This window comes from Ischnura elegans (assembly GCF_921293095.1).
Source record: "Ischnura elegans chromosome 13 unlocalized genomic scaffold, ioIscEleg1.1 SUPER_13_unloc_1, whole genome shotgun sequence".
NCBI lineage: Eukaryota > Metazoa > Arthropoda > Insecta > Odonata > Coenagrionidae > Ischnura > Ischnura elegans.
In genome coordinates this window covers 4,019,935-4,043,817 of record NW_025791657.1, presented here as the reverse complement: position 1 = coordinate 4,043,817, position 23,883 = coordinate 4,019,935, and the positions used below count along the sequence as shown (strand labels likewise).

Below are 23,883 nucleotides of genomic sequence, written 5' to 3'. Positions count from 1 at the left end.
TTACATCAAAAAATAAGTGTTCCTTATTTCTCATTTCGTTTAATCAACCATAGCAACTAATTTAAAGAAGGAAAATAAACGCAAATAAGAAATGAACAAACATTAAAATTGTACGCTTTAGTGCGCCAAAAGGCTAAAAGATAGCATCAATTTTGACGTCTAAAGGCTGGGACACAATCAACGCTAACGTGAGACGGTATACGGGATCCGAGAGAACGTGAGACGGGGCGAGTAGAGCGAGATAAGAGCGAGATATCGAATAAGAGCGAGAGAACGTGAGAATACCACCGTGCGGTCACAATTGACGTTCCCGTGGCCGGAAAGAAAATTGACTAACGCCCGCGCAGTGGTTTTGTTTGTGGTCTTCAGTCTTTTCGTTTGTGTGTCGGAAGAGTTTTGAATAATGTTCGAAATCGACGAGGATAGTATGCATGTAAATTAAATTAAGTAATGGCTCACCTTAACTGACTTCTCTTCAGCTCACGTTGCACAACAACTGCTATATTCAGCAATGGGCGCCAACAATGCTGTATCGCTGTAAACAGATGGCTCCCATTTTCGGGCTCTTCTGATTGGCTTTCCGTGTACGGGACACGGGAAGAGATGAAAGTTGCCCCTCTCTCGCGTGTACGTACTCTCCGTAAACGGTGGTTGTGTCCCTTCCATAAGCTTTCCCTCCCGCCATCTTTTTACCACTTCCCGTTAAAGTCTCGCGTCTCACGTTAGCGTTCATTGTGTCCCGACCTGAACACTGGGAAAAACCGGCATTTCTCACTGAACCACAAGAGTTTCATTTTTTCATAGAAACCCAAACAAACCTTGCATATTAAGTCGGCGTTAGAGTAAGTTAAGTATAGTTGGGCTTAACAGTATCGAATAAGAAAGTCTGATCGATGATGTGGTCCACTCCGATTACTCCGAAAACGCCGCTAGGGTGGATGACGGTCGGACGCCGCGGCTGATGAAAAAGTATTCGGCACCGACTGCCTGACACGTATGCAAAGACTGACATTCCTTGGCTAAAGCATAAGTCATGATAAATTAAACTCACATTTGGCCAACGTTTCGGAGATTTATTCTCCTTCCTCAGGGCTCTTAATTATAATGAATGTTTACAAAGAAAATAAAGAAAATAAATAAATTAAGTGGTCACAAAAATTTGAATACAATTGTGCAGTACATATTCATTGGTAAATTAAAAATTGTGTACAGAATTAAACAACATACCTGTGATAGAAAAGTTTCGTTAGTAGGCTAATCATGGTTGCTTATAAATATTGATTCATTTGTTAACAAATGGTATCTAAATTATACTAAACAATTTTAATTTCGATGAATTAAATAATAATAAATTTTGCTTAGGTGTTCAATGTCTGATCTTTTATTGCAACTGTTATTTGATTTTGACATGTAAACCATTTCTTTAAACGTTGGCCAAATGTGAGTTTAATTTATCATGACCTATACTCCAAGAGCATAAACATTACATTGTTGTTATAATAAGGAAGGTCAGGAGAAGAAACTTTATTCACTAAAGCTTAAGAACGATTAATAAACAATATTACTAACGATATCACGGTAGCGCATTCTGTCAGCGGATTTCTGAACCTAGTGGTCTCGACAGCTATGTAACCGAAACTAATCGACTAGACAATCGTAATACTACTCAAAACTATCTATACGGTCACCAACTGCACGATTTGACTCAAACTTTTAAGTATTCTTACACCTCTAATAATAATTCATGGATTTCTCTCCTCACAGTAAAATCCAGGACCCAATATTCAAGTGTTTCATTGAAGTCATGAAGGAACTGAAAGAAGGCATTGAAAATCGAAGGTAAGCTCTTTAAATACGTATAATGTACGACATAATGAATGAGAAATATTGTCTTGTGGGAACTCACAATCTATTCCATGTAACGTAAAGCTTTGTTTGGATAGATGAGGTTTCACCAGGGATCCCTGGATGGTCAACCAAGTATTCTAACCCTATGGCTATCACGCTATCATACTTAGATCACATTCACGTTTAAATATTACAATCCTTTCAAAATTAATAAGCACAACTGTTGTATTAGTTTTTTGTTGAAGTACCAATGGATAATTTCTAATAATACTAGTCATTAATTAATAAAAATTCAAGTAATTGATATATTCATGCTGATATAAAATATTTTTCAAGGCGATTGGATGCCCTAGAAAACAGTATATTTTGTAACAGTCTTGCAGGGAATTATGCGTCACATAGTTATAAAAGAACGTCAATGCCTTTCATATAGGGGAACAGAGGGCAGAGTGATACAAATAATGGAAATTTAGTTGCAAATCCACTCTCATTTATTCCACTAACGCTTTGATACAAATGGCTGTTTAGATTACTATTTGTCCATTGTAAAACACAAATTTCACTGCTGAGAAATATTTTCTTGTATCTGTAATTATAATTTGAAATCAACCGTGCATTTTTTTCTCACGTGTGGGGCACAGTGAAACAGGTGATGGAGCAGAGTGATACACACATTTGTAACACTTCAACATGAAGTATTTATCGGGTTTTTAGCAACAATATATCATGATAAAATTTTTTTGAGTTATCACTTAAATAACTACCCTCTTAATACTTTACAAAATGATAGATGCTTTATTCACCCAAGTCGCATCGTTATAAATTGTGAATATTTGACTAGGGTGTTCCATAAGGCAATTGTGAACAGCATCGTTATAACATATCTTAAATGGCTTAAAAATACCAATATCACTAAATAATTTTATTTTTCGTATATTACAAATTAATTAGCATCATAAGTTTAAGCAGGGACATGAATATACTTTGCCTTTTGAAAATTGCTAAATAATAAAGGTTTTGCAAAATTAATGCATTTTTAAATGCCATGGGGCATCGTGAACCGTTCACTGTGACCACGTTTTTATACAAAACCTAACTGATTATCGTTAATGTCTTTTACCTACGTCTATACTCCAGATAATGTTGTTTTTAAAAAAATATAACACATTACTCCGTAAACACAAGTAAAAATTTGAAACACCGATTATTACGAAGGGTCAAAAACTTTACTTTCTACCGGGTACAACAAACACTCTGATCTAAGTGACTCTATACAATAGCAGCCAGTTTGAAACTTAATAAGCGGTAGGTGGTGCATTCACGCATGACTGACTTAAAGCGCCAATGGTCGGATTCAAATATTTTTTGGGAAAGCTATTTTGTTTCTCTGTTCCCCATGTTCCCTTTCCTAAGTTTGTTGCTTAAATGGCTGCTTGAAATTTAGCTAGCTCGTTCTATTTGGAATCATAAGGCCTATTACATGCTGTTTGAAAATCACCAATGTCTTTACATTTAATTTCCCATTTCACTGCGTAGTTTGTGCATTATCTGTTGATGACCCGTTTCGGCAACTTCTTTTTGATATTGCATTGATGTATTCACGTCACACGCTAGGACTCATTGCATGTTTTTTTCCAAACTCCCAACCTTGAATGGAATTTCTATAGGAACTGCTAACCATTGGCAACTTTTTTTCCTACGTATGTGCATGTATATTTTGCTCATATAAGTAATATTTCTATTGCGATGCGGCGTGCACGTGGCATTCCTCTTCCATGCTGCATGTTTGTGATTGATCACCTCCTGCCAAATACCATAGGGGTGGGTCCCAGGGTATTATGTACATGTAGTTGTCTGAAGGAAGGTTATAATGAATTGAATGTTCTTCTAGTGTATGAAATGAAATATGAATTTGGCAGCCGATAGTCTAACCCGACTGCCTTTAAATGTTATATAAAAATTATTCTAATTTGGTAATTGAAGGTAAATTGTCGATTACCTCAACAGAGCCAGGAAATGGAATGAGAAGATATAAAGTTGAAGGCAAGCTGTTCCTGTACTATAGAGGTGGTTGGGTGAGTGCGGTAGCTGAATTGTTACAGCCATATTTTACGCTTTTGAATGAGATAGCACGTGACTGTGGTCTTCTAATGATGGGTTAGTGGGTTATAATTTCAACCAAATACCGGTAGCAGCTTTGAGATTGAATTCATTGGGCAAACTGTGGAATGGTTAAAATGAAAAGGCTTGTCCATTACTTTTGATATCCGTCGCTGGGTTCAGATATAAAAGGTCATGTTAGAGACTGTTATCCCTGTTGCAGTAATTCAATGACTCAGGAAATATTAGTTTTAATCAAGTTTTATGATGTTAAACACGCATTTCACCGTATTCACATGGATTTTCAGAAATCGTTTCTGAAAATGGGAAAAAAAATCTCGATATCTATTAATGCTTTCTTTTAATATCAACAGATACATGAAATTACAAAAGCAAATTCACAATCAACGATTGAAAAGCGAATAGACTGTTTCATCCATTTTGGACTCTCTATGATGTAACGCTTTTCCCTTGGGCTACAACCTTGTCGCGGAGGAAGGGCTTGCGCGTTCCTATGACCCTTAGAGCTGCGCTGGCGGGATTAATTCGCAATTATTCCCGGTAGGGCCACCCATGCCAGATAGGTCGAAGGGTAGGAGCCAGACGGAAGGTAGTCCACGTGATGGTGTCACGTAAAAAACACTGTTGGAATGGAAGTGGGAAACCCTGCCAAGTATGTCTTCCCTGAAAACATTAAGTTTGATCAAACTAGCCTTGGATGTAATCGTGAGACCCAGCCCTTAAGGACAGGTGTCGTAGGTGGCAACGAGATCGGCAAGGTCCTCGGGGTCCGTATCATGCGAAATCCCTGCAGAGATATATCATCAACATCTTTTTCATTATCAGCAGCAGCATCCCAGGTACAGAAAAAGAAGACCAAGAGGATGGACAAGAAGAAGGCATCTATGAATGTAGGGACGTGGAATTTGAGGACAATGATGAGGGCGGGTAAAGTAGAAAATATAAAGAGGAAAATGGGGAAAGGGAAGATAGATATCTTTGGTCTATCCGAAGTTAGGTGGAAGGATAGTGGGGACTACTGGAATGACGGGTACAGGGTTATGTATAGTGGTGGAGATGAAAGTCAACGAGGAGTAGCTTAAGTACTAAACGGGAAGATGGGAAAGCGTGTGGTAGGCATAGAGCAGGTTAGCGATAGAGTTCTTGTGGTAGAAAGGCACGACCCACCAACCTTGTGGTGGTTCAAGTTTATATGCCAACCAGCAATCATAGGGAAGAAGAAGTAGATGAGGTGTATGAACAGGTCGAAGAAATAATTAGAGAAACTCCATGTAAGAAAATCTGGTAGTGATGGGGGACTGGAACGCTTCAGTCGGGGAAGGGAAGGATGGAAATGAAATAGGAGAGTTTGGATTAGGAATTCGGAACGACAGGGGAGAGAAAGCAGCAGAATTTTGCAGGAGAAACAAGGTATTCATTACAAATACTTGGTTTAATCATCACAAAGGGCGAAGGTACACATGGAAAAGTCCTGGGGATATTGGGAGATATCAGATAGACTACATCATGTTAAGGCAGAGGTTTAGGAATAGTGTGAAAAACTCGCGCAGCTTCCCTGCAGCGGAAGCGGATTCAGACCACAATTTAGTACTTATGAACTGCAACGTCCGATTCAAAAAACTTATGAATGTTAAGAAGGCGAAGAAATGGAATTTAGAAGCTCTGAAGGGGAGTATGAGGAGAGAATATCAGGAACTTGTTGAAAATAGCACCCGGGAGATGGAAAGTACAACAACTGTTGAGGAGGGATGGGATAATATTACAACTGGAATAGTCAAAGCGGCTGAGAAGTCAATTGGGTACGTTGAGAGTAGAGGGATAAAGAAGCCGTGGATAACGGTGAGCATGATAACTGAATTGGAGAAGAGGAGGAACGGGAAGAACGTGGACACAGAACAGGGCAAAAGAATGTATAAACAAATTAGTAATCGATTAGGGCGTGAAACTAAGAGAGCAAGGGAGGCTTGGTGGAAAAGACAGTGCGAGGAAATGAAAAAGTTTCAAAAGGAAGGAGAGGTAGGCGCGTTATATGCCAAATTTAGTCGCTATCGGGCGGCAAATGAGGGAAAGCAATGTCTAAAATTAAGGCCAAAGATGGGAGAATGCTAACCGAGGGAGAAGAGGTATGGAGTAGATGGAAGGAATACGTGGAGGATCTCTACGAAGGAAGAGGCCGGAGAGATTGAGTTTAGAGAAGGAAAGTGAAGTGGAGGATGATAATCTTGGGCCGAGGATCTTAGATTCGGAAATCGAGAGAGCCCTTCGTGAAAAATATGAAGGCTAAGAAAGCAGTGGGCGTGGACAATATCCCAAGTGAGCTGCTGAAGAATCTAGGGAGGGATAGTAAGAAAAGGTTTTTCAAGCTAGTTGGAAGGATCTATGAGGAGGGGTGTTGGCCGGAAGATTTCGCGAAGACGGTTCTAATTCCGCTACCGAAAAAGAAGAAAGCTGTTGAATGCGGAGAATGCCTAATATCTCACGCAGCGGAAGTGGTGCTGAGGATGTTGACCAGGCGAATAGAGGCGAGGGCAAACGAGTATTTGGACGACGACCAGTTTGGTTTTAGAAAAGAGAAGTCAACTCGTGATGCAGTAGTAGTAATGAGGTCCCTCGTCGAGAGGAACCTAGAATATGACCAGTACGTGTATGCCTGCTTTGTGGATTTTGAAAAAGCATTTGATAGGGTGAAGTGGGTAAAGTTAATGGATATTCTGAAGAAAATGGGTGTAGATTGGAGGGATAGGCCACTGATTCGTAATCTGTATGTGGCACAGATTGCGCAAGTGAGGATAGCGGACGGAGAATCCGGGTGGGCAAGCATTGGCCGAGGTGTGAGGCAAGGCTGTCCTCTATCGCCACTGCTCTTTAACGTGTACGCTGAAGAGATGGTAAGGGAAGCATGGGATGAGTTAGAAGCTGGAATAAAAGTGGGAGGAATGATGTTCAAATCAGTGAGATTCGCGGATGATCAGGCGCTGATTAGCCAGTCAGCAAGGGGGCTTCAGGCTCTAGTGGATGCGTTATACGAGCGTTGCGAGGAATATGGGACGAGGAAAACTAAGGTAATGCGGTTTTGTAAAGCATCACGAGCGAGGAATGTGAGACTTAAGATAAAGATGGGTGGTGAAAAACTTGAGCAGGTTGAGCAATTCAACTATTTAGGCAGTACATTAGAGGAAAATGGATACAGTAGTAAGGACATTAGGAAGAGAATTGCATTAGCGAAGGAGGCGTTCATGAACAGGAAGGAGCTTCTAAGAGGATCGTAATGTAAGAGTTTAAAGAAAAGGTTAGTGAAGAGTTTGATATGGAGTGTAGCTCTCTACGGTGCGGAAACGTGGACACTGAGGAAAGAAGACGAGAGAAGATTGGAGGCATTCGAGATGTGGGTGTGGCGAAGAATGGAGAAGGTGAAGTGGACGGAGAGGAGGAGGAACGACGAAGTGCTGGACATGGTGGGTGAGCAGAGGCAGCTTTTAGATGAGATACGGAGGAGACAGAAGGTATGGATGGAACGAGTTTTTAGAGGGGATGGGATGTTGAAAACAGTGTTAGAACGAAGAATGTTAGGTAAACGAGGGAGGGGAAGGAAAATAATAGGATTTTTGGATAGAATGAAAGGAAGTAGGTCTTATTGTGCACTGAAGAGGGATGTGCATGATGTAATGGGAGGCTCCAGGATCCCTTCTTTAGCACTCCATGGAAACCTACCTTAATCGGTAGAATACTTTAATACATGATGTAATGATGACCTATACTGGCTGTCAGTTTGCATCCTTTGATTGTTAAAATTTCTGCGAGACCAATGTTTTAGTTCACAGGATGTCTGTTACCTAGGTACTACCCATCTATGAACGGAGCTTCAAATAATGGTGTTGTAACTTTACATATGCTTGGAATAGGCTGTTAGGGGATGCGAGACAGGCAGGGTTAGGTATGCCTTCCCTTGTGAGCAAGTATTTGCTTTCATTCCGTCCAACTCCTCACTGTGCCACTGATGACAGTCATGCTAAATTGATGTTTGCACGTGATCCCAGGACAAAGTTATCTTTACTATCGGCGATATTTAGGGCGAGATCCGTTTATGTAGGGGCTGATGACGTCTCTAAGGTTGGTTGGCCACACAGGGTCGACTAAGAATGCGGGCCTTAGCGTCCGTAAAAGACTACCGTGTGTTAAGTAAGCCAACTTGGGTAAAAGCGACAGTCATAAAAGTGTTGGGGTTTAGGAAATATTTGCGTGAACTTTCTGATGAACATAAGTTCTTTTGAAAAAGGCATGAATGCAAGATAGTAACAGTTGATGAGTTTTACAATGACTGTGAAAGAAAAGAGGGATGTGAAAGAGATTCCAATAGAAAATCTTAACCAAATATTTTAAGAGGGCCTCGTAGACTATTCAAACCAACCGTAAAACTTGATTTGTACAGTGCAACACGCTAAATCAGTTATAATGGACATTGATTTTCATGTACTACAAGAAATTTTAACATTGATTTTAATGTTTAAGCAAGTGTTGAGGGATGAAAAATATGCAAATACATATTTTTTACAAATCATTAGAATGCTATACATTTCGTTGTTGCTTGTTGATAGCTTCTTGAATAATGGAATAAGCTCTGCTGTTTACAATATTACAATTTTTTGGGATTGGCTCTTCTGCGTGGAAGTCCGTATCGCCGTTGAAAATAATGTGCTGTATTTTGTTTATTTCAGCACTTCTACGGATCTTGATCTGATTCCTGTGGAGAAAGTGAAATTCCTGGAGAGACAATGGAACAAAATGTCTCCAATAGAAAGGTATGCTGGTGATCTTAAAGTTATAGTTAAAATACCAGATGTCACTTTTCGTTATTTAAAATGTCGCAAAAACGAATCTGGATCATTATATATATGAAATTTCCATTTTTAAGTTATAAAAAAATAATAGAACGTGTGAATAATCAAAACTATTTTTATAAAATTTATAAAAAATATTTGCTAAAAATTCTCATAGCATCTCGACAAATACCATTATTACTCAATCAACCTTAAACGCATTAAAATAGTTTACTCAATAATCAAAGCAACAAATGAAAACTCTTTAATGATTATTGCATTTTCCTATTTAGTCTGCAATTATCAGCATTCCTTTTCTCTTTAGTGATATTTATTTAAAGTAAACAGAATAATACCCTCATTTAAGTGAATTTAAGTTCATCGAATTCACAGCACTGTTATTTCCTGCCATGGAAATATCTCCTTAAAAATTAGCGTTATCTCATACTAAATTGTTTTGGCATTCCTTTTGTGTTTTCAGCAACCGCATGCGCACTACCTTGTTTGTGATACTCACTCAACTTCAGAGAACCATGCGGTGAGTGTGCATTTTTCCTCTGCGTCAGTGTGGCTTTGATTGAGCATGAATCAGGTGATGTTAAACCAAAAGTATGAATATATATCAGGGAGTACCTACAGTGGTTCCATTATTTGGACATATTACTTTTCACGAAAGAAGTTGTTTTTCCTGAACCAAACTGCCTGTATTTCAATAGTATAGCACCCCCTGCATTTCAATAGTAAATGAAGCTCCCGTTAAAGGAAGGGTGCAGTGAATGCACTCGATGAATGGCATTTGCTGTTTTTGATTGGCTGAGAGCCTGCGTCTTTGATGTGGGAATAGGCCGCATGATTTTTCATGAGGAATTGTGAGTTTGCAAGTTTATGTTTTTATTGTAATTAAGTCAGCAGGTATATTAGGCTATTATTTTTATATATACTACGTAACGACTTTTGTTTGATGTTTCATTTAAAATTTAACCATGTATTTACTTTTTATGAATCTGAAATTATGTTTAAAGGCTATTGTTTTTGAATGGGTTTATTATAAAGAAATACGTCTTAAGAAGAATTCAAGTATTGCAATAATTGACTGAATGTTTTCGAAAATGTTACATGGTCATAAGAGTGTTGAAAAGTCAGGAAGTTTGTCTTTTGTGCTTGCGAGCGTGTGGGCTCATGATTGTAAATGATTATGATTTGTGTCTTTCTTTCATTAATTTTGTCTTTAGTCTACTCTGTGATGCACAATCAAAGAAACTGGATTTTCTTTTTTCCCTAGGCAACCAGAGGAATCTCCCACAATTCAGGTCCGAAAAATCATTCAGAAGTTGTTGGTGTTTGTGAGGAAAACGAGGTAAGAACATACTTTTTCAAGCTCATGTGCGAAGTAAAACTAATCAATAACCTTCACATTTTCGTAAAAAAAATCCCTCATCTCGGGTTTGGTCGGAGTTTATTTGTATCTATGACGTCGGTCTGAAAACACTGACATCATTGTTTAAACACATATGGTTTATTGAAAACAAACCGTCATTGAGTTACATTTAAAAAACCTTTGTGCAATTTCATTCTCAAATGTATCCACCCATTAGTAGTCCGCAGCTAACTTTAAGCAAACACAATTCAACGATCCACTTCAGTCAAATTTTTTAGTCTTGACATAAGAGACTATATATAAGATTCATAATACCTTGACCGGAGAACACATATCGAGCATCTAGCTGGAAAAGCAATTTAGCGTTTTAGCAATCGTTGAATATTATTTTATAGAATTCTCGGTTATTTATTCCCACATGATCTTTATGGAATGAATATCTTGTTGTCCTGCAGATACTTTTCGTTGTGGTTGATGTTTGAAGCAATTATTGTAGTGTGGCAAAGTTCTTGTCGAACGAATACTTTTCTTTTTATATAACAACAAACCTATTTCTTCTTCAAATCTTTTAACATTAATAATATATTCAATTCCCTTCTTTTTACGTAGCCACAAAATGAATACATATTATTATATTCATTCTGTTCCGCATGCTACTCTTTATACCTTATATATTGGATATACGCTATAAGTTAATAGCATCGGCAAGTATCTGATTAAAGCAACTGAGGATTTTCCCCAGATGACGATCATCTTCAAACGTCCTTCTTCGTTTGTGGCACGATTTCTATATTTTTTGACGGATCAAGTGCCAAATCACAATCTTGTTATGCACATAAGAGCGTGAAAATTATGTTAGCGCATAATACCTTCCCAATATTCTCTTTTCCATAGTCTTTTTCTTGCTGTTATATAGTAAAACCTGGTTTACAAAATTCTGCTGTAACTATCATGACTAATGCATTTAATGGTGCACATGATTTCATTAATTATTCATTAGCATTTAGCCAAATTTATTAGCTATTGCTGAAAGTGAATTATCGTGGGCCTTTTTTTATTAATTTCCTCACGTGGTTGAATTAACTTTTATTGCCAAATTAACAATGAAAACACTTTGTTACTTCCACAAAATACTATTTTTTATTGATTATATTGAGTATTTTGTGGAAGTAACAAAGTGTTTTCATTGTTAATATGGAACCCTTCCACCACGTATATGCTTCAAGTTTTGATTGAATTTATTGCCAAAGTATGTAAATTTTTCACTTTAACCTTTATGGCTTTGATACTTTATGACTAATAATTTTTTGCATGAAAATTTAACAGTATTTAAATTTTTCAAACTTATCATTCCTCTAGACAACAGAAACATATTGAAAAAATCCTGAACTATTTGTTTAAAAATTTTGACATGGGTCGTTTTCGACCCACTTCGGCGTTGGTGAGCACATTTAGCATATTGACCCTTGTATTCTTTTCTAGTAGACTCTTCAGAGTTATTGAGTTGCAACTTTTTTATGATTTCTTATTTGTTTTGGTCTGTTTTTAAGTGAAGTTTTATTTAACTTACCATATTTTGTCATAAGTTGTTGAATAAAAATATTTTAAGATGCTATTCATATAAAATAATTGTTTATTTTCTTCAAAGTTTTAACAGTCAGAGATATTTTATGGTACTCCTTAAAGTTATTATGCAAAGGAATGCAATACTCATGGCATCATTTTACTGTTTTACTACGGCATAAAACGTATCTTCTTTTTGGCTGATCTGTGAGAATGATATGGTGCGGTCCACTCGTTAGGATTATCACTGGAGGTGCAAACTTGCTCGTTGGTCCTGCTCGTTGTGATGGAATACTATATTTCTTCAATACTGATATTACTATTTCTCTTCTGGATGTTCAACTGTCCAGTTTCATACCATAAGTCCTGCTGAGACACCATCCATTACTCATGCATGCATCCACTATCCAGAGAAATGTGGTCATGTACATCTTTTTTCCCACGAATACGGTAATTAGAGATATTATCCTCCATTTGGTCGACATCACCCATGTTTCGATTGTACATGGCAATAACGTGGGGTTGTGGAATTTCAATGCTTCCTTTTACGGATGCTGAATATCTCGTTGCCTTCTGCTTAGGTTCGACGCCAAACTGATTAGATAGCATTGTGACGACGTTATTGTCCATTCACCTAACTGCACTGATATTGTACTCCAGGGATAAACGACAGTCACATCTACCTCTCTCCTTTCTTTTAAACAATTAACATCCTGCAAGGGGGAGTTATCAATTTGGTTCACTCTAGTGGTTCCCGTTCCACCATAGCCGAATTTTGTTAGTTTGCGTATTAGTTTTGCAGAAGTGGAAAAATTGTCGAAATGCAGGGAGGAATTCAGAAGTGGATAACTTTTTTCCTTTACTTTCCCTTGGTAGATATCATATTGGATGCAGTACCCTAGGCGGAGAGCAGCTACCCAGGCCCTGTAACCGAATCTCAATGGCTTCCCCCGAATACACTGTTTGCATCCGTGCCTTCCAAAGTATGGAATCATAGTCTCATCGATAGAAATAGGTATTTCTAAAGGCGCAAATCCACAAAAGTATTTGTTTAGTTCACAAATGACTGGACGCAATTTTGCGAGACGATCAGATATATCAAATATACCATTATCTGCACAATGGATTTTCGGAAGTACGTATTCCATCAAACTTCTTTCTTCTCATACTTATAGACACCAGTGTATTTTAGACATCTTCCTTTCCTTCCGAAGACATTCTTTTCCTTGATAGCCAGTTATATCCGGACAAGAACTGTATGCCTAAATATGTATAAATTTCTTCCTTTGAAACCTGCTCACACTTTTTCCTCGATTCTGCATATTTATTTGTAAACTCAACAAGTTTTGTGATGATGTTGTTGTCATTCAAAAGTTTAAAAACCTCTAATGGGTGACTGGACGAGGATAAAATCAGTGGAGGTGTGAAACATGTACTCCAAGATTCACAAACAGGGGTGGTTAGATCACAATTCACCCATCTCCGGTTTATGTTTTGGGTTTCGAAGCATTTCCTTTGCATTTTAGAATGGGATGATTTCTTCAACGAACTTGATTTCCTCATCAACTCCACCAAGGTCATCTTCAATGTCAATGTTGAAGTCACCTTCCGCTTGCAGCGGCCGGCCACAAATGCGATCAGGATCGTTACAGTCATCGTCCCAAGAATCCTCACATGTTTCGTTTCCATCTTCTGGAGAAGTTATGTAAATATATACTTAATCTCTTAAAGGTTTTTCATCCAACTCTTCTTGCTCGTGAAGTATCTCTGTTGTAGTCGGCTGTTTGCAACTAAATTAGAAACTAATTGTTGAGCTCACGAAAAATATTTTTTCCTCGAGTAAATTATATACTTACCTTGCCATGCCAAAATTTATTTGGACTATCACACTTCAAAAGAATCTTAGCGCAGTTAAGCAGAGAGAACGCTCGAGTTATGGTCAACCTAGCACGTCTGAAGCCTAGCAAACTACTTCTTCAAATCACTTTGTATACTCAATTTCATTATTCCGCGTTCAATTGTTGAATTGCATGTCTCCTATGTCTGCCACGGGTCATGATATACATGGGTGTTGAACTAAGATTCTCCGCTGGTATTCTCTAGCCGTTTTTGGGGGAAATATTCATTTTCCTTCGAAAAACATGCCATAAAAGCCTATATATATATTTTTACCTTATGTCGAGGTGACTCAATATGGTGGACGGGCTTAAATGCCACGCATTCTTGGCTTCACGTGCCTGCGGAGGAGGTATAGCTAATGCACTCTCCAGTACGCCTACGGTTGCGATTGGTATAATTTCTTGTGAACTCTTTTCCATGTTTAGATGACGGTATCCTGAGTCAAATCAAGCTTGGTTAATTTCACCACACTCTTAGGATGACTGAATATATCCTCTTTCTTGGTAATGGATATTGGGAAACCATTGGGACCACACGAATATGGGTCAACCGTGAGCGGATATGATTCGGTGAGGGATTGATGAGCACTTTTGCGTTGAAGGTGTCGTACTGTTTCTTTACACACATAAATTTCCATTCCTTACGTATTGTGCTCTGTCTTATTCCGTAATTTTCAGTTCCACCAACACATAAGTACTGCAGTCAAGTACAGACAAAAAAGATGCAGCTAGGAAAGTGCTTAAAGTATTGATTTGATTCCTTTATATTTTACAGGAGTGACAATGAATATAATTTTTATCTGCAAAGGGATGTGGCCAACGAAATTTGGAGACTCAATCGGTTCAATAAATACAGAAAAAGGTAAGATTTTCAACAGTCACTGATAAATTAAGGAAATGAGCTTTAGCAATAAAAAATGTAGTGCATATAGTATAGTAATTGTTATTGCAATTGACTAACTACCGTGGAGGCCACAACTCCTTATGGCAGTAGGTTTCTGATATATTGATTTCTCCAATCGACTCAAGATGGAACAAAATCATCCAAACTATTTATATTTACGTAATCATGTTCAGTTTTCATACAATTTAACAAAAATAAAAAATAGAAATTGGATGAATTTTCGTTGTCCATGGCTTTGAAAGGTTGTTTTCCTTCTTCCTTTTGTGTTGTGTTTCCAAATGACTCCTCCGCTGTCTCCGCCCGAGCTCCCTCGCCAGCTCACTTGACTATAGGCCGGTGCTCTCCTTTGGCACACTCCTGAACACTAATGATGTGTAGCGTGCGGTGTGCGTCGCAACACACTCATGCCTCGTTTAGCACAAGATATGGGGTCCTTGGGGTCTTTGCACTTGTCGAGTTTGCGTTTAAAGTTAGATTTTTACATTGAAAAGTTAAGAATGCATTCCCGGGGCATTTTTACTGGGAAATGAATCTCCTATGAACCGTACACGAGTCACGTTTTTTAAAAGTGATTTCCGGTTTGAAATATAAAAAAATAAAATTGGTAGCAATTGTATTTCTATGCAAAATCCGAGGCTTTAAAATGTTTTCCACATGATTTCCGTTAATATTGGGGCACTTGTTATATAGAACAACATTTTACATAGCGTCGTCAGTGAAAAATTGCCGACTAAGTTCCCAGACACAGCAAAACTGTGGTTAAATGCAAATAGTTTATTTAATATAGGAGACTCCACTATGTAGCAGGAGCAGTCGTAATGTAAACACGGTCATCATGCATTACAAAATTTTCAATTTATTGTCACCAGTGGCGTGAGAATCGATAGGTGTCGATGCATTTGCTTTCGTATTGCCTTCAGAGCTGCAGCATAAATTCATGTAACTTGGTCCCTTACTATATCGGTCTACTCACATGGTAAATTTCCAAGATGGTTACTCATCTGCGGTACTTTTTATTCATAATCTGTTGTTACCTTTTCTGTGACTATAGCCTTGAATTTACAAAAAAATCATGTTTTTTGTTGACATAATTATTTATGTAAGTAAATTATTTCTGCAGAAATGACATATCTGATTTCTTTCCCATTTTTTCACCAGCAATCTTCCTTTGAACTATTTTATTTCCGCACTGCAACACGACGAATTTCGAATATACACTTTCACTTGATTTCCTTTTATTCCTAAATGCCTTATTTTGGACTCTTCCTTACAATTAAAGCCTTGTTTCGAAGCGTCGGAAAAGAGCTCTGAAATAATTACTCCAGAGAGGGGCTCGCCGGGGAGGGAAAGGTCTCTTTCTCAGGAGTTGGGGCAATCATTCGAGTACGACACATTTTTCAAAGAGGATCCCGAGAAGCGTCTGGCTGGTAAACTTTGGTTTTACCTCTTACATCGAGAGAACTATCATTACTTATCATAAATCATGTAGCTTTCCGGTTATGTCTGTTTCCTACTATGTAGGGTGTTGAAATTTCAACTAATAATGCCACCCGATTCGTATGCTAAGCTTGAATTCTACAATATCATATTGCAACATAAATGGAAATCAAGTACCAGTGCATCTTAAAAATTCATTGTGTTGCGATAAGAAAATAAAATAATTCAAAGGAACCACTTTCAAACATCTTAGCGGCAGCTTAGAGACTGAGTATCAGTATTTTTTACAATACTGGTAAGATGGAAATTTGAACAATATTGCCATCTCCCGCAATATTGTTGTTACTTCCTCATAAAAGGGCAATATAAGGTGGATATTTGCAATGTTTGACACCACTCGAATTGTGCAGTTCATGCTACATAATAGATACATCATCATATCTTCAATTTATTTTCTGTATAAACTGACGGACCCTTCTAAGTATACTTTTATGTAATTAACGCAGTAGCCTTTTAATGGTGGTAAATGGACGTGAAATGAGCAAAAATCTACCGAGGTAACTCTGCGTGTTAAAATTTAATTTGATTTAGTACACTAGAAGATTGGTTTGTTCCCGTGCAAGATTTTAAGGAAACGCGTAAAGAGACATGCGAACTATCAGGGGGGAATAATATTTCCAAAGGAGGAATTCCACGGGTGTCAGTTGTGGGCGCTGTGGGCGCATATGCTTTCTCCTTGCTGTGGCGAAGTGTAACGCATCATCTTTGACATAACGGTGACCTGAAGTATTGACAGCATGGGACGAAAGGCGACGGAGAAGACTGCAGCTGAGCAAAATCTTATTATTTGATGCTATAATCAATGTGAGCCACTGAAACAAATAGCTGGACTTGTCGGACGACCCAGGCCAATTGTTTACGACATAGTAAATCGATTCGGGAAGACAAAGAAGGTTCTAAACAGGCCCATTTGCGGACGTCCACAGAAATTGACTAACAGTGACAACCGATGAATCGTGCGGGAGATCAAGTAGGACCCAAAAACCTGCGTTTCCAAGGTAACCACTGATCAACAGAGGTGTGATGTTTACGTATATGTAGGTGCCATCCGGAATGTGGGGAAGTAAAACGGTTACCGCGGCCGAGTAGCAAGGAGGGCGCCGTGTGTCAGCGTGGTCAATCGCCAGAGGCAGGCGTATTTCGCTCGAGAACATCATTCTGAGCCTTAAGTGATAGCGTGATTTTCACTGACGAGAGCAAGTGAAACATATTCATATCCGTTGGTCATCTAATGATGTGCCGTCGGAGCAACACTGAGCTCGATCCCAAGAACTTGAAAGTAACAGTGGAACATGGGGTTGGTTCTATGATAGTGTGGGGGTGCATGGGCCCGTATGGAGTGGGTACTTTGCAATTTTTGAATGGGATCATGGACCGCAATATGTGATTCGACATTCGAAAAATTTGTTAGTAAGTACAAATATAATGGGACTCAAAAACTAATTAATATTTCAACAGGAAAATGATCCAAAAATCAATTCAAAGAAGACAAAGCTAATGATCGTGCATAACACATTCAAACACCGCTCCATAATCAACTGACGACATTATGATAGGGCATTTTAGGAGTATTCTGGAGATTAAATAAGGTAAAGGCAAATATAAAACAAGAACGACATCTAGATTGCCTTGTTAGAGCAAGAGAAAGATATCCCATTTGTCACATCAAAATTGGCTTCATCGATGCCTAATCGCCTTCAGGCAGTCCTGAAAACCAATAGGAATCCCACATAATACTAAGTTTTGTGTAACGTGTGCCATATAACTTCATTTAATATGAAAAATTCAGGTGTCCGAATACTTTTTGTGGGACGCATTTCAAAATATTTTTCTATTTTCTTTAAAGTTTCGAAAGTTCATCATTACTTGTTGCTGCTGTAGTGCATGCATAAATGAAGAGCGTACATTAGGGTGGTCCGAAAAAAGGTTTTCTTCCCTCATCAAATTTGCCCTGTGTGTGAAAGTTGCGAAATGATGTCACGATCTCGAACGCATTATTTCTTTTCAAATCGGATGATATTAACCACTGCCGCCCGAGTTCTAAAGTTTAAAATTTTGTGAAAAATCAGGCTGATTTCAGAATCAAACGGTTATGAAGACTAATTTTATGCAAATATGGGATAATGAACTATATTAAGGAGTGAATACATGTTGATGGTCTACAAGATAGAAATTTGAAATTTATTTGACAAAATCTATGGCTTAAACACTGTCTATGAGTAGACAACAAAATTAGATCATAGAACACCCGCACAACACAAAGAATTTTTGCCTGCGCAGAGCATCGTTTCGAATATTCAATTTTGGGAGCTGAATTGCGGATAAATTAATATTTATTTCGATTGAATTTCATTTTTTAGTAAATGAATTAGCATAAAATAGTAAACAATCCCACTAAATAATAAGGTAAATTATTTTAAATTAACCGAATGCCTCCAATCTTCTCTCGTCTTATTTCCTCAGTGTCCACGTTTCCGCACCGTAGAGAGCTACACTCCAAATCAAACTCTTCACCAGCCTTTTCTTTAAACTCTTACACAACGATCCTCTCAGAAGCTCCTTCCTGTTCATGAACGCCTCCTTCGCTAATGCTATTCTCTTCCTGATGTCCTTACTACTGTATCCGTTTTCCTCTAACATACTGCCTAAATAGTTGAATTGCTCAACCTGCTCAAGTTTTTCACCACCCACCTTTATCTTGAGTCTCACATTCCTCGCTCGTGATGCTTTACAAAAGGTTATGCGGTTTTGAGGGTAGAATGTTAGGTAAACGAGGGAGGGGAAGGAAAAGAATAGGTTTTTTAGATAGATTGAAAGAGAGTAGGCCTTGCAGTGAATTAAAGAAGGCAGAGCTGGAAGAAAAGGGAGGCTCCCAGATCGCTTCTCGAATACTCCATGGAAACCTACCTTAATCGGTAGAATACTATAATAATAAACATCAGTCATCATGACGAATAACGCGAGAGTACTTTTGTGTGTAATTTTGGTGAGTTTATGATTTATCAAGAGAGTTACGTTACTTATCTCATCCACTTTAGAAATTTTTCCCGAAGCTTTGAGAGAGGCTTTGAGCTACAGAAAATTTGAGATAGTCATTGCACGTGACAAGTTATGAATGTAAATAGTGATGGAGAAGAGGGCTCCTCTACTCATACTCGTTATTTTTCATGATTCCAGGATCATCAAGGAGGGGAAAATCTATGTTGATAAACTTTCCATGGAGCTAATAAAGCTGAATAAGGTCCTCCTGTCATCCTCGATCGAGCAGATGGTTTTCCTGTGGCCCAGTCTTGAGTACTACGCTCAAGAAAGAAGTCCATTCCCAGTCCACATGAGTAGAGAGAATAGCGACGCTTGCTTCCAGAATTTGACCGACATCCACAGATCCTGTCGTGGTAACGGGCGGAATCTCAAGGACATTAAGGTATGAGATGAAATTTAAACTACATCTACATAATACACTGCGAGCCACCTCTAGGGTGTTTGGCAGCGAGTGGTAGATCACCAGTGTGCGGCATGAAATTGGATTCCCACATGTAAACAACACGGTCCACAAAACGTTACGCATACTAAAAAGTTATACTACCTCATGCTTTTTAAAAAATAGCAAAATTCAGGAACATGCATTAAGTTTTACATAAGTTAGTAGGCTATACTAAAAGTCATCTAGTCTATTTGTGGTTCCTGACGCTGCCGTTATAATCTCTTATTGAGCGTCTAAAAAAGACATTCTGAATTTGTCTGTGCTACAGATTATCTATCTTATTTATAAATATAATCTGATCTAAAGAAGTATGTTGGCGTTCGTATGATGTGGCAAACATCGTCAGAAAAGACTTTGCACTTGATTTTATGTAACAGATTTAGTCTCTTTTTCAATCTACAGGCTGTCAGAAATTCCTATCCAAGTTTATCTAAGAGGTCAAATACATTAACAAAACTATCGTAGTGACTCAACTCACGTACCTGGCAGCTCTTCTTGGAACGCATTCTAACTTTGCGTATTATATGAGGAGCCCAAACACTAGCCTATTATTTAAGATAAGGTCTAACTATGGAGAACTAGCTATTTTCTCTCACTTTGTCGCCGAACTTAATTAATATTCTTTATGCAAAACCCATTTTATGATTAGCTTGACCCATACAAAAAAATCTGTGCTGCGACTGCACTAAATCTGCACTGTAACTGGACTAAACTCTGTGTTTAGCACAGTCACAGTACACTTTTCTGTACTAGACTGTACTATGGCAGCTATAATTTGAGAAGAACTGTACTGTAACAGTGCTGGATCACTGTGCTTGAACTGTGCTAGAGCTCAGACTGCACTTTGACTGGGCTGGGTAACATGACTGGAGCTGTACTATGGCTCAAACTGGACTGTGACTGGGTTGGGTAACTGGACTGGAACTGTACTATAGCTCAGACTGGACTGTGACAGGGCTAGAAAACATGACTGGAAGTGTACTGTGGCTAAAAGTGGACTGTGACTGGGCTGGGTAACATGACTGGATCTGTACTATGGCTCAAACCGCTGCAACAGGGCTGGAATTAAACTAGTCATTGACAGGAGAAAGTATTTCCTATATTATTTCATATCACGATCAACTATCATTTCCATGAGAATATGAATGCGTAAATTATATAAAAATTTATGTTGACATTACCGCGGCAATGCATAGCTCCAGCTTGCTTATTATTTTGGTAAAGTATGGTCAAAAGAACAACTTCCGCCAATACTCAGCCATCTTTGTTAGACAGCATTGGTGTTGAACCGGTTGTAACATTCCTTGTTTACGTGCTCTCATCCTTTTAATTCTACACAGTACGATGGATGCGTCGATGTAAGATCGACGCTAAGAACATGAAGAAGTGAACTTTACTTCAATTACATCAAAATTAGCTACTTAGCCGGGAATTTTTCTTGCGGGTGAAGTGATATCGTCGATTTTGCTGAAATCCGTGTGGTTCGCGATGAATCAACTTTCCACGATTGATTTCGACGACTCGCAATCTACTCCTTGCGAAGCACGAGAGAGTTGAAAAAAGACATATCTTTATTTATACTCTGCTGCTGGAGGTAAGTACTCAACTTATCTAAAATTAAATTCAGACAAACTTAAACAGTCAAATTTTGAAGTAACACTTGATTAGATATCAGTATGTAATGTGTTTTCCTTTTAATTTCAGGAAGGAAGCCAAAGAGGCAAATGAATTGAGCGGCCATGCCTTAACAAGACTTTCATTTTTATGTTTATAATCATGAGTATATGTATTTGTATTTAATAAATTTCTTTTATTTTCATATCTTATTGTCATTTATTGTGCTCCACGGCGTTAGTACTGAAACTTCATCAACAAAAACTATCAAGGTGGGCATATTTGTGGCAACTAGACAAATAGCACTGACGTAAATTTTGGTGGTTTTTATGTTGAGTGCCCGTTGATGTGCAGAATAGGATTTGTCAATTTTTCTCATAGAACCTAAGTGCTTCGATAGCAATATTTTTAGTACCATAAACTTTGTTCATATTAAGGAAGTGGAACGTAACAAATTCAGTGAGTGTCTGTTAGGAATATGGTTTATCTTTCCTTAGACTATAGTCAACATTCGAATGATTGTAGTCGTTTTGGCCACTGTTATCTCTTTGCTGTTTTCTGATTGGATCAGGCAACCAATCTTCAAACACCCAAAAAGGGAACTATATATCTCTGCTAATTGTCCTATCTTGATTTAATTCTGCTTCTTGTTTTCAATAAGATATACAGGGAATGCAATGGCCACATCAAGACTCAATTATTGATTCATGGAAAGAGTATTACAGTAAAAACTGTGCTATGGCAGCTGCACTGTGGCTGTGCTATGGCAACTGCACTATGACTGTGCTAAGGCAACTGTACTCTGACTGTGCTATGACAACTCCACTGTGACTGTGCTATGGCAACTCCACTGTGACTGTGCTATGACAACTCCACTGTGACTGTGCTATGGCAACTGCACTCTGACCGTGCTATAACTGTACTGCGATGTTTCAATTCAAGTGCAGTTTAAGTAGAGTCACAGTACAGCCCTTTTAGCACAGTTACAGTGCAGCTTTAGTACAGCCACAGCACAGATTTTTTTGTATGGGGACCTATTCGTTCCTGAATATGTTTACTGCTCTGGAATTTATTTAAAAGGTTTACTTTATTTTTCTATGTACGTAGAAAAGTAGTATGTAAAAATTCCCATCCGAGTTTATCAAAGAGGTCAGTCGCAAGACAAACAAGACTATCGCAACCACTTTTCACGCCCCTGGCAGCCCTTCTTGGCATGCGTTGCAACCCGGTTTTTAATCCTTTTTATAAGGGTCCCATCCACTGGCAGCGTATCCAAAACGGGGTCTAACGAGGGAGAAAGAATTCCATACGAATCAGGGGAGTCATGGAAATGTCTTGAAAATTAGTTTATGGCTGTGGGAAATACACAGAGTTGCATCAATGAGATGAATAACGAAGCCTACGATAGGTATATAATTTATGACTGTTCATTTGCTATCTCTAACTACTTACTAGAGAATTTTTAATTCCCTTTCAGAAATACATGCATATAAATTCCGATGTATCTCAATCAAAATAAACAGCAAAAATCATTTGCCTCAAACAGACTATACTACTTTCTGCGGATGTAGAATATAACAATAGGAGGGTAAGCAGATCACCTTTGACATGACAGAATGCAATTTAGTTTGGTAATGCACCCATTCTCATTTTTGTCAATTGACTGTGATATGGAAAATATAGGAATCTTTATTTTTCCATTTCTTGATCCGCGCTTGCTTCTTAAGCTGTTTGTGATGATTAATAACATGCTTTAACCCCTTTTCTGATGCTTTAAACACGTCAGAATCTTAATCCAAGTGATCCTTCACTATCAGCCACTCATAGACCTACAAACGGGTCTCTTGTGATTCGTTACCATTCACGTCCATGAACCAGAACTTGTTACCCATTCATAAAAACTAGCCAGAAACCCTCACACTTTCTCACTATAAATGTAGGAAAGAATTTATGAATGGAGAAGATTTTTTCATTGATCCCCACATTTCCCTATCATTCTTTATCATTTTTTTCCTTCTGCGGTACTTCGATCTATCGTTTTTTTAAGGGGTGGACAAAACAACGATGAATTCGGGAAAATTTGACAGGTTTGGCAAGTAATTGTGACATTATTAAAGGATTCAAAGTAGATAGTAGTCAGATATTCCAAAATGAAAAAAACTTCTTGAGACTACCCCAACTACGCTAAACCCTTGGGATTTTATCATAGGTTAATGTTAGGCACGTCCTAAAATGAAGAGTACAAAATGTTCAATTTTTCTACCATTTTACTGTTTTGCATACAAATAACAAAAAAAACTTGTGAATAATTAGCAATATCTGCTCAAACATCGATTTTTGGTGAATTTTCACTAAACAATTTTATTCGTCATCCTCTGAATCTTCATTGTGCATGTTGTAATATTTTCATTCAAAAATGATCTAGATACAAAAAGTTAAAAAATTGAACATTCAGTCTCAAGGATTTTTTCATTTTGGAATATCTGACTAGTAGATCCTCGAGGACTCAGGATAAATCTCGTACACTTACAAATTAAATCTATTCTCAGCTGTGAAGGAGTGGGGAAGGGGTTTGGGTGTGTGGAATTTTTTGATTTGAAATATCTTACTCGGAGGTTTTTGGAGTCTTGAAGCCATTTTTGGCACCAGCATCCACAAAGCTCTGTCCCTTGAGGTTGGAATTACAATCGGTATGAGTTTGAGCGTTAGTGAGAGGACTAAATATGTGCATGATGGTATGAGACGCATGTTATGGAGTA

General features: G+C 38.1%; 1 protein-coding gene across 1 annotated transcript in view; it reads left to right on the top strand.

The window, feature by feature from the left end:
• Positions 1 to 23,883, top strand: part of LOC124172497 — a 173,176-nt gene that overhangs the window by 80,636 nt on the left and 68,657 nt on the right. Inside the window, exons 13-18 of the mRNA XM_046551936.1 lie at positions 1,765 to 1,839; positions 8,685 to 8,768; positions 9,268 to 9,324; positions 10,069 to 10,143; positions 14,401 to 14,487; positions 19,204 to 19,450. Coding sequence (XP_046407892.1) covers positions 1,765 to 1,839; positions 8,685 to 8,768; positions 9,268 to 9,324; positions 10,069 to 10,143; positions 14,401 to 14,487; positions 19,204 to 19,450 — 625 coding nt within the window. The remainder of the gene's footprint in view (positions 1 to 1,764; positions 1,840 to 8,684; positions 8,769 to 9,267; positions 9,325 to 10,068; positions 10,144 to 14,400; positions 14,488 to 19,203; positions 19,451 to 23,883) is intronic.